We start from the raw sequence: 12,116 nt of genomic DNA on the forward strand, positions 1-12,116 counted from the left end.
TGATCTATAGAATAAAAAGAATATAGTTAAAATAGTTTCCCCACGAAGCACCAAAGTTATCCTTTGGTGGGTAAATGCTCAGTCAAACAGGATTGACCCAAAACAGGGCCACCAAGAACCAAAAGCTTGCCACATGTCTAAGGCACCTCCTGATGGGGAACCACAAGAAAGGGGCAGCAGTGGCCAGGCAAGTCTGGGGACAATGGAGCAAAATCAAAATACAAGTCAAGGTAAAGGCTGCCATTGCCAACCTCCCCATGAGTCTCTCTCCCACCTCTTTGTCTCCTTCAGGTGTTTCCTTCCATGTTCCCCAAGTTCCTGGTACAAACCCAAGACCTAGAAGCAACCAGCTTCTTCACATGTCTTACTGTTCCATGTACCTCCTGGTCTCCTTGTTTCCCATCTCCACTTCTCCCAATCTTCTCTAGCTTCTCCTTCCTGCCTTACTCCACCCATCGTTAGGATAGAGCAGGTAACCTGGAATCTCCCCTTTCCCTGGGGATTATGCCCTTACACTCCTCCTTCCAAACGCCCCTCCCAAATGAATATAGCAAGAAAGACAGCTGTCAGCAATCTAGAAGAGAACTCTTAAAAGGAACTGAATCAGCTAGTACCTTGCCCTTGGATTTCCTATCTTCTAGAACTGTGAGAAATAAATTTTCGTTGTTTAAGCTACAAGATCAATGATATTTTGTTTCAGCTACTGAAGCAACTAAGAGAAATGGTTTATTCCAAAAATCACATGGACTTAGTTTGGTAGTTTCTGAGCTTAGACTTGAGCTTGGCGGAGCCAATTACCATCTACAAGATAAAGGCTGACTTTCAAAATTATCATAAGTTAGATGTTCTCAAGTAGCTTTAGAATTGTTTATAAATATTTTAAATTTAAAATAGTTCTTAAATTTCAGGTCTTCTCAGATGAATTATTGTCTTGAATTTTTTACTCCTATTGGAAGATATAAAAGTAAAAACTTTAGATCTTAACAAAATAGAAATAATAATAAATCTCAAGAAGTAGAATGGGGACCTCCCAGGTGGCACAGCGGTTGAGCGCCTCGCTGTGAAGCTATCCGCAGCCTCTGCAGTGCTGAGGAGGCCAGGGAGGAATCCACATGGCGCAGCAGAACTCTCCTGCCTCGCCTGCTGCTCCCCTCAGCAGTGTCTTTGGTCCGTCTGCCTGTTCTGCTACCCACTCTGTCTCTGGTGAATCCTCTCACCCTCCCATGCTTCTGACCTGAACCCCAGTTCCTGTATGTATATATAAATAAATAAATAATAAAGCTTTAGAACAACCAAGACTCATTTTAAAAAAACAAAGAAGTAGAATGGATTCATCTTTGTAGCTTTTCTATTACTCTAGTCTCATACTAATAACTATATTCAGCTTGTATAGAAATGGAAAAAAAGCACTCAACAAAATTTGCACCCTTTCTTGATAAAAAGTACTCAAACTAGGAATAGAAAGTAACTTCCTCAACGTGATAAAGGCACTTAAGAAAAACCCATAGTTAACACCATAGTTATACTATAAGCCTTTGTCCCTAAGATCAAGAGCAAGACAAGGATGCTGACCTTCACCAGTTCTATTTATTATCATACAGGAGGTTCTAGCCAGGGCATTCAAGCAAGAAAAAGAAATGAAAGGTAGCCACTTTGAAAAGAAAGAAGCAAAACTATCTCTAATTATAGAAGACATGATCTTGTACATAGAAAATCCTGAAGAACCCAGAAGCCATCTATTAGCATTAATAATAAGTTCAACAAGTTTGCAGGGCCCAAGATCAATACACGAAAATCAATTGTATTTCTATACACTGGCAATGAACAATTCACAAACAAAATTACAGGCCTCCTCAGTGGCACAGCGGTTGAGCGCTTGGTTGCAAAGCTGCACGCAGCCTCTGCAGTGCCGGTTTGATCCCCGGCCACTGGGTGAGGTTCCCACATGGCGCACAGACCTCTCCTGCCGCCCGCTGCTCCCCTCAGCAGTGTACTTCGTCAGTCTGCCTGTTCTGTTCCCTGCTCTGACTCTGGTGAATTCTCTCGTCCTCCCGCACTTCTGACTGTGCCCAGTGCTTGTATAAATAAATAAATAAATAAATCTTTAAAAACAAAACAAAAACAAAATTACAATAGAAAACAAAATATTAGCATCAAAAGGAATAAAATACTTAGGAATACATTAACAGAAGTGCAAGATCTGTCCACTGAAAACTACAAAATATTTTGAGAAAGAAGAACTAAATAAATGGAAAGATAATCTGTGTTCATGGAGTGGGAGACTTAATATTGTTAATTTAACAATACTTCCCAAATTGATCTACATATCCACAGCAATTCATATCAAGTTCCTAGCTGATATTTTTTTTTTGCAAAAATTACCCTAAAAAAGAATAAAATTAGAGAACTCGAACTTCTGAATTTTAAAACTTACTACACAGCTATAGTAATCAAGACAGTGTGGTAGTGGTATATGAACAAATATAAAGACCAATAAAATAGAATAGAGAGTCCATTTATAGTCAATTGATTTAGAATAAAGACACCAAAACATTCAATGGGAAAAGAATAATCTTTTTAAAAACTGGTATTGGGAGAATGGATTAGATATCCATCACATAAAAAGTGAAGTTGTACCACAACCACACACCATATACAAAAATTAAGTTAAAATGGATCAAAGATCTAAATGTAAGACATAAGACCATAAAATTCTTAGAAGAAAACATACCTATCAGTCTTTATGACCTTGTGGTTAACAATGGTTTCATAGATGTTATACTAAAAGTACAAGCAACCAAATTAAAACAGGTAAGCTAACTTCATCAAAATTAAAAAAACTTTGTCCATCAAAGGAAGCTATCAAGAAAGTAAAAGACAACCCTCATAATGGGGGGGAATATTTGCAAATCATGTATCTGATAAGGCTCTACTGTCTACAATATATAAAGTACTCTTACAACTCAACAGTAGAAAAACAAATGACCCAATTAAAAAGTGAGAAAAGGATTTTAATAGACATCTCTTCAAAGAATATACACAAATGGGGCCTCCCCGGTGGCGCAGCGGTTGAGCGCTGGGTTGCGAGGCTGCGCGCGGCCTCTGCGGCGCCGGTTCGATCCCCGGCTGCTCCCCGGCCACCGGAGGAGGGTCCCACATGGCGTGCAGACCTCTCCTGCCGCCCGCTGCTCCCCTCAGCAGTGTACTTCGGTCCTTCTGCCTGCTCTGCTCCCCGCTCTGGCTCTGGTGAATTCTCTCACCATCCCGCGCTTCTGACTGTACCCAGTGCATGTATAAACAAAACAAACAAACAAACCAGCAAACAAATAAATAAAGCATGCCTCTATTAAAAAAAAAAAAAAAAAAAGAATATACACAAATGGCCAGTAAGTACAGGAAGAAATGTTCAACATCTTTAGTCATCAGAAAAATGCAAATCAAACCTCAATGATCTACATTTCACATGTAAGAAAGAAAACTGCAATAAAAAAAAAATCAGATAACACATGTCAGCAAGGATATGGAGAAAATGAAACATTGCTGGTATGAATGTAAAGCTGGCATCACTGCTGTATAAAATTTGTTAGCTCCTGAAGAAGTTAAACATAAAATTGACATATGATCCAGCAAATCTATATCTAGGTATATACCCAAGAGTATATATGAAAATATATGTGCACACAAACATGTAAACATTAATGTTTATAGAAGTAGTCTTCATAGTATTAAAAAAAAAAAAAGCAACCCAAATGTTCATCAACTGATAAATGGATGAATTCAATTACATTATATGGGTATTAATCAATACAATGGAATACATAGGTACAAATCTTTATGACTTTGTGGTTAGCAGTGGTATCCTAGATATGTCAACTAAAGCACAAGCAACCAAAGTGAACACAGATAAGAGATACAACAGAGTATTATTCAGTCATAGAAAGGAAATGAGGTTATGATCCATGCTGTAACATGGATTGAACCTCAAAAACATGCTAAGCAAAAGAAGCCAGACACAAAAGGCCCATATTATATGATTCCACTCATATTAAATCTTCAGATTTAGGAAATCCATAGACCAAAAAGTTGATTATTGGTTGCCAGGAACTAAGGCAGAGGGGAAGTGTGGAATGGCTGCTAATGGGTACTGTTTCCATTTGGGGTGACTGAAAATGTTCTGTAATTACAGAAAGGTAATGGTTGCTTGTGAATATACTGAAAACCACTGAATTGTACACTATAAAGGGTGAATATTATGATATGGGAATTCTACCTGAATAAAAAATAACTAGATAACATAAAATGGAAAATACAATTTTTCTTCTTAGAAACCAATGGAAATATTCTCAAGAACCTCTTAGCCCTCATTAGGGTTACTACACCAGTACTTCTCAAATTATTTATGGTAAAGGACCTGTTTGTTTTTTCTGACCTACTATGAATCAATACTGTTGTATAATATATCAAAATAAACTACTAATAGAGTGAAATGGAAAAACCTAAAGATATACAAAATAGAAGCCTATTTGCTTCATTATTAGATTTAACAGACTTAAAAATTCTATAAAGTTTCCCAAGCTCTTACTCTCAGTTCACTTATTTTATCAAGACTGAAAACTAACAATTTACAAATGGGTGCTGGTTCACAAAGTACACTTTGAGTAGAATTGGCCTAAACCGTAATTAACTCCAAAAAGCAGCAAAGGCTTGAGGGACTGAAATGGGCTGTTCTAAGAGGTCTTTAAATAATAAACACTGCTTTTATTGTTCACTTACAGGCCATCATTAATGATATCGAAGTCATTCTAGGAGTAACAGAGGAAAACAAAATGAGATATGAAGAACTTCAGTCCAAAGATGATAAAAACCTCTCTAAGCCTGATAAATGAATGTTCCTGAATACATTACTGATTTTGGATGCCCATCTGAGGCCAAAAAGGGGCAACATTCCTTATGCTGTTAGAAATAAAAGGTGGGGAAAGAAAGATAGTTTGCTTTGCTTGCTAGGAAGTATATCAGAACATATTATAATGTAATGCTCTTTAAAAAAAAAATGCTTGTTAATTAATTCTGCTTACTATCCCAAACACTGTTTATGTTTTCACCTGAGAATGCTGAACAATCTTACTGTTCCCAAACTCAAGAAGAAATAATCTGATAAAATAGGAAAGTTACATGTCTCACTGATATCACTTCTGCATCTACCTCTTCATAAACTTCAGGATTATGAGGCTTTTGTTTTTGTTTTATAGTTTTCTTCCTGTATTTCTAATAGTAATTTACTTCTGCATTTAAAAAGTTGAATAAAAGCTTAATAACTGCTGTTTAGCAAAACACATTTGCCTCTTTTTTCCCAATAAAATTACATTTTTTAAGTGCTCTTTATCATTCATTGTGTTTTCATTGTACCAAGTCATTATTGTTTATTGTTGCCATTTTTCAAAAAGTAAGGTAAGCCAAAATCTAGTTAACTAAAACATCAGAATTTATCTAGGTGGCAGTATCTGCTCTTAGTTTCAGAAGTAACTAGAGCTTTCTAGCTTGAATAAACTTTTGTATTGTCTAGTCCTCCATTTAATATAGCAGTTGGGTTTTTACAAGTTTAATCCAACAGTACCTTTTAAAGGGCAAACTGTTAAAATTATGCAGAGCTGATATTCTCAGCATTTGTTTTATAATTGTCAAAAATATTTCTACATCATGCAGCTTCACCAAAGGGTGAAATATGCAACTCACAATATCAAATCACATGTTGTTTTAAAGACTAAAAATATTTGAGTGTGTTGGGGAAAGGACTGGTATTTTTTTTTTTTTTTATTATTGAGGTAACATTGGTTTGTAGCACTGTGTAGGATTTAGGGGCATATATTCACACCTCTTCGGATGTATGTTATCACACCACACAGAAGTGGTATTTTTTACCTATGGAATGGCAATAATTTTTAAACTATGCCTCAGCCACAACCTAAGAGTTTTTGCAATAAAATTAACATTTTTGTATGTCAGCTTTTGTTTTGCTATAGTTGGAAATACACTAATTAGCCAGGTTTCCTGCCTGTGCTAGGTACTAGGATGACCTCTTTTTCTTGCCAGATTGCTCTAATCCATATGAGAGGCCCATTGTCCAGACACTTGACGGATAGGAAGTACTACATGCCCATTAGAGTCGCGCCTCAATTGAAGCCAGAGCAACATAAGGTCCAAGAGACTCATTAGTTCACTGGCACAATCGTGTCCTGAGAGTAAATGAAACCCTCTGTCTCCTTATGGCTCTCATCTGCTCTGGACTTTAAAAGAAAACTGTCTCTGTTTTGTTCAGCACAGCAGTAGATCTTTCACATGGTGAGAACCCCCTCTTAATAGTACAAAACTGTTAAATCTAACAGGAAGTTTTGTATGTGAATTTTGATTAGCTTGAGCCTCAAGCTGCTGGCAATAGTAAAACAAGTTCACTCTCCTGTACCTGTTTTAGTTTTTTTAATCCACACAATTGGCTTCTCAAACATGCACTTTCTTTCTTTGCATCTACATTAGCGTACACCACAGAATACCTATTTCTAATTCCAGGCCTTATATTCACATTTGGGTCTCACTAGAAAGTGACTGGACTGTTTCTCTACCTAAAAACCTACCTAGTTCCAAAAGGAGAGGAAAAAAATTGTTCTAATAAAAAAAAAAAAATCACTTCAACTAATTAAATGGAAAAAGCCAGAGGACCAGATTAAATTAGTGAAATGTTTTAATTACAGGATATTTGCAAGGAAGCACAGACCACTATCACTATCTAGTTTAGCACATCTATGTAGCAAAGGTACTGTGCTGTTGGTAAACAAAGGTAAGCTTGAAAATAAAAATCACTTGTGTGTGTCCAATGTCGAAAGTCTCCTAAATATAAATTAATCGATTGGTTACAGAGATTTTACTAGTCTAAATAGAGACTATCAATCTTTGCTGATATAAGGATCTTTTTATTTATTTGTGTTTGTAAATGATGTGCCACTTTTCGGGAAGTTGTTGGGAGAAGCACTCACTTAACAATAAAACTATCTTTGTTTGAAAAATGGCCCATTGTTTAGTATTGAACACTTGCCAAGGTTTGAGGAGAAAACTGTTCTAACCAGTAAGGAATACATTTTTGGATAATGATCAGTATCTTCCTTTATGTGTTACCCACTTTACACTGATTTTAAGGAAATGAAAAGGATGATATTTAATGACAAAGTGTATTATCTACTTGCCTACTTTCCACTATCTACTTACATTTACCTTTTATTTTGGGTTAGGTGTATAGTAAGAAGCTTTCAATACATTATTTTATGGCATCTTTCCAACAACCCCATGCAGGTAAATACTACTGCTGTTCTCATTTTATGTATGGGAAAACTGAGATTTTGTGAGGTGCAAGTTAAATGAAATTTGGGACATACACTCTTTTACACAAATGCTAGCATACTGTGTAAAGTAGAAAGTTCAGTTTCACTATAACAAATTCTAGTATGTTGCTTGAAGTATCAAAGAACAGTTTAAATACATACACTTCCTGCTAATAAAATAAACCTGTACAATTGACAGCATTGTAAGGCATCACATTTACATGATATATCAAAATCAGAAGAGAACATGGAATTCTTCTATGGTGATGAATCTCTAAGACTTTGGTGGACTTCTGACAATGGGAAGGCAGGGGAAAGTTTGGAGGCTGGGGAGTCATGCCTCTGAGGTCAGGAAAACAGTAGGAATTTTGGGAAAGGTTATAGAAGGACTTCCAATAAGATGGAGGACTTTGGGGAGCATTATTTCAGCTAAATCACCCTGAGAATCCTATTTTTCAAGTATAAAAATATGTATTTTATCATAAATAATATATTAGTAACCATCTGATAGTTTTAACAATTAATAATTTGTATTCATCTGGCACCTTTCTTCTAAAGAGCTCAAAGCACTTTACATTTGTTATCTCATTAATTCCCAACACTGTCCCTGTAGGGAAGGTAATAAGTATTTTAACATTTAAATGTTTATCTTTCAGAATTTCTCAAGCATACATTAATTATATTTCCAAAAATGTAAATGTTCATTAGTTTTATTTTACTGTTCCTCTGGCTTTAATGTGCATAACAAATTTGTTCAACTCATTTTTAAATGTACTAATCATAGTAAATCTTATCTGGAAAACTATAAATTAAGTTGCCAAGATAATGTGAGGGTGGGGGTTGCAGGGAGGGAGGAAGCATTTAACTTTGCTTCTCTCACTGTAAGTTTGGTGCAATCTATCACAGAGCAAATGAAATCTGTATCTTTTCTGTATCCCATCCTTTTCAGAAGGTGTGCCTAGGGAGGTAAAGAATACCTCTAAAAGCTAAAAGCTACTAATTATATCTTTTATAATGATTGCATTAACATGGAACAGAAACCTGATGCATTCTGTTCAAGGTTACACCCAAAGGAATCACACAATAATAAGAGCCAGAGATTTGTCTCTCCAGTCCTCCCTCTGTCTGGGCTGGTATACCTTCCTTAACTTTCTAACTAGAAAAATAGCAGATAGTAATACCTGCTCCCTAGGGAAGCAGTTGAGATTAATTGACCAATGTTGGGAGAGTGTTTAAAAGATGAAGAGTTCTACATAAATGTTTAAGTATTATTATTACACTGCTACTTCAAATGGAAGTTCTAACTTTGAAATGTGATTATACACTTTCCAAAAAAAAACCCTTCATAACTGCATATATAGGTTTATTTTTCACTCTAACAGTCTAACTCATGGTTGTGAAACTTTATTGCACTTGATGGAGGGCCCCGGCTTTTATTAGTTTTAAACTGCTAGTTTCTGGGGTATTTATGTAAATGAGGGAAAGACACCAAAACAGTAAATAAAAAGCATGTCCCTGCTGTTTAAAAATCTGTTGGTAAAAACAACTTTTGTTTTGTTATAAGAGGATCCTAAACATAGCACAGGAAAATATAGCTTTGACATCTATGCATAAAATAGTGCTTTTGGTGCTCAGTGGCTTTATTTATTATGCCTAAGTATTTCTTTACCATTCTCTCACCATTTTGTTTTACTTCCACAATTGTCATCATTTATATATACATACAAATATGTACATATACATCACATATGTGTATGTATATTTATGGAGAAAAGGGTAAAATGATACATTTTAGGATTTTTTTATTTAACAAAGTATTAAAGTATAAAATAAACTAACAATACAGTTTACCAGATAGCTAAAACCAGAAGGCCACACACACATTTATTGAAAGATTTATAAGGAATGTAATAGTGAAATGATGGTCTCATAAATTTGATAACAACAGACATTCCATGGGTCACAAAATAAACTTCAAAATCAAATTTTTGTTCATTAAAGATTCATGTCACTTTGCTTTCCAACAGAGGACACAAAATATTTACCTTGCAATCAAAAATTCAATATTATCTAATAATACATTCTTATTTCCAGATTCCCTTTACAGTGACTTTGTACTTACTTTCTTGGACATTTTTCAAGTCAAATATCTACAGCCACATTCCTAAGTCAAAATATTAGATCAGTTGCATTAATAGTAATGTAAACCAATGCATACTGTGGAATGTGGTGCATACTGTGGAAAACAGTATGGATGTTCCTCAAAAATTTTCAAAAAATTAAAAATTAAACTACTATAAAAAACTATTTAAACTACAAAAAAAAAATAAAAATAAAACTAGCATATGATCCAGCAGTTCCACTTCTGGGTATTTATCAAAGAAAACAAAACCACTAACTTGAAAAGATAAATGTATCCCCATGTCGATTGCAGTAATATTTATAACAGGCAAGATATAACCTAAGTATCCATAAATGGAGAAATGGATAAATAAATTTTAATATATATAAATGTATAAAGAAATATACATGCAAAGAAACACACAAGGGAATATTATTTAGTCATAAATTTAAAAAGGAAATTTGTCATTTGTGACAATTTAGATCTTGTGAGCATTATGCTAGTGAAATAAGTCAGACAGAAAAAAAGAAATACTATGTGATCTCATGTGTATGTAGAATCTAAAAAACAAAAACACCAAACTCATAGATACTGAGAACAGACTGGTGGTTGCCAGAATCAGGAGTGTGGTATGAAGGGGCTAGACCAAATGTGTGAAAAGGTTCAAACGGTACAGATTTCCAGTTATAAGTCTGGAGATGTAATATACAACACAAAGACAATAGTTAATAATACTATAGTGCATATCTAAAAATCTCTAAGAGAGTAGCTATCAAAAGTTTTCATCACAAGAAAAAAAATTTATGTATGATAATGAATGTTAACTAGGTACATTGTAGTGATCATTTCTATACAAATATTGGATCATTATGTTATACACCTGAAACTAATGTATGTCAATTTATCTCAATAAAAAAAAAATTTAAATAGCTATCTCACTAAAAATTATATGTGAATGGGGCCTCCCCTGGTGGCGCCGCGGTTGAGCGCTGGGCTGCGAGGCTGCCCGCAGCTTCTGCAGCGCCGGTTCGTTCCCCGGCCACCGGCGAGGGTCCCACCAAAAAACAAAAACAAAAAAACAACAACTATATGTGAATGGCTGATAAATCCATAAGCTCAATATCATTAATCAGTAGCGAAATTAACAAATTACCATCTCTTTAAAAAGAAGAAAGTGAAATATATGGTTATTATCAAGTAAGGAAATACTCTGAAACATCATAAAAACTATGACTCCAGATATGAATCTGAAAAAAATGTGTACACACACTCACCTGTAAAAATAACCCCCAAAACCTTAATAGTTATTACTTCTAAATGGTGGGGTTTTTTCTCTTTCTGTATTTTCGGGTTTTTTAAATGATCTTATTTTAATTAATGGGGTAAATGAAACAAAAATCTAATTTAGGGGAGGTTGTGAAAAAATATGAATGTCTTTATTATAAGTTCTGCTATCCAAAGTGATAATGAATTTAGGACATGGACTGGTAATGTTATAACCACCTTCTCTAAGCTCCCAAAGCATTAATGGCATGTCCCCTAGCACAGTAGATTGAATGTTTTAAGTTTAATACCCTTAATCTGAATATTCTAGATTTCACACTAGATCATGACTTTAGTGCCATACCTACTCATGCAGAGAATATATAAAAGGGAATATGCTTCTGCTTACATGCAAACATTTGGAAGGACAGATTAGGTAGCATTTGTAGTTATTCTAAATGGTCAGTGAATATGTATATAGGATCTGCTTTAGATTTAAATTTAAATTTTAGTTCTAGCTCTTTCCTTAATGGACAATTTCTCCTCTTTAGTCCTCAGTTTTCTGCTGTGTGGAATAAAAAGTTGAACAGATATTTAAACTCCTTCCTAGTACTAATGTTCTATGATTCTATGCCATCATTGTCATCAAAATACCAAAAGGGAAAAATTTTATACTTTACAAAGAAGTGATTTCTTTTTCTAGCTGTCTTCTTCCATTTATTGGGAATAATGGATGAAAATAATTTGAAAATACTTTGCAATTTTATACAGCCTTTTGTACTGCCTCTTAAATTCTCCCTCTTACCTACTAACCAAAAGGTAAATGGTTACAAAATATTTTATCCTTTTAAAATAGTTCATTGCTATGCAAACAGTTTTTCTTGGAAGGAATCATTTTGAGAGAGGATAGTAGCAAGCTAAATATATCCTTTAGACAGGGATCATGTGTTTCATTTTTTGAGTTTTCACTTTCTTGCAGGGAGTTCTTAGGTATTGCTAATAATCTAAAGTAATGGAAATATTTTATTTTGAAAGCACTTTTATCTGAACTAGTACAATGTTTACGAGTAATAATAGAAGCTTGTGGTGTAAATAAATGAGATATAATGAAAATAAAATTTCATTATAAACCCAAGCATATATCCTTTTTTCTATTTGCTTTGCAGGGACAGCCTGAAGAGCTGAGTGCCCTCTGTGGGCTTTTCTTCCATTTGTACCTGGACAAGAAAAAACAAAAAGGCTAGTAGAAAAGATGAAAAGGTGTGGAAGATGTATTTTGTAATATTTCACTTTGCTATGTAGTAGATGTCACCCCTGGTGAACTCTATAAATAGACACAAAACAAGGAAAACAGTTTATCT

The 12,116-nt window shown here is 34.7% G+C and overlaps 1 protein-coding gene and 1 long non-coding RNA gene across 5 annotated transcripts in view; one reads left to right on the plus strand and one right to left on the minus strand.

The window, feature by feature from the left end:
- The window catches only part of IQCH (IQ motif containing H), a 207,870-nt gene extending 202,499 nt beyond the window's left edge, over positions 1–5,371 (plus strand). For all 4 annotated transcript variants that reach the window (XM_037502778.2, XM_054688288.1, XM_037502780.2 and 1 more), the window contains one exon: positions 4,776–5,371. In XM_037502778.2, the coding sequence (XP_037358675.1) occupies positions 4,776–4,886 (111 nt within the window). In that variant the 3' untranslated portion in view covers positions 4,887–5,371. The remainder of the gene's footprint in view (positions 1–4,775) is intronic.
- Positions 1–12,116, minus strand: part of LOC129144768 (uncharacterized) — a 56,025-nt gene that overhangs the window by 15,395 nt on the left and 28,514 nt on the right. The gene's annotated exons all lie outside the window — the stretch shown is intronic.

Source organism: Talpa occidentalis, unplaced genomic scaffold (genome assembly GCF_014898055.3).
Source record: "Talpa occidentalis isolate TD23 unplaced genomic scaffold, MPIMG_talOcc4v2.1 talOcc4.11, whole genome shotgun sequence".
NCBI classification, from domain to species: Eukaryota; Metazoa; Chordata; class Mammalia; order Eulipotyphla; family Talpidae; genus Talpa; species Talpa occidentalis.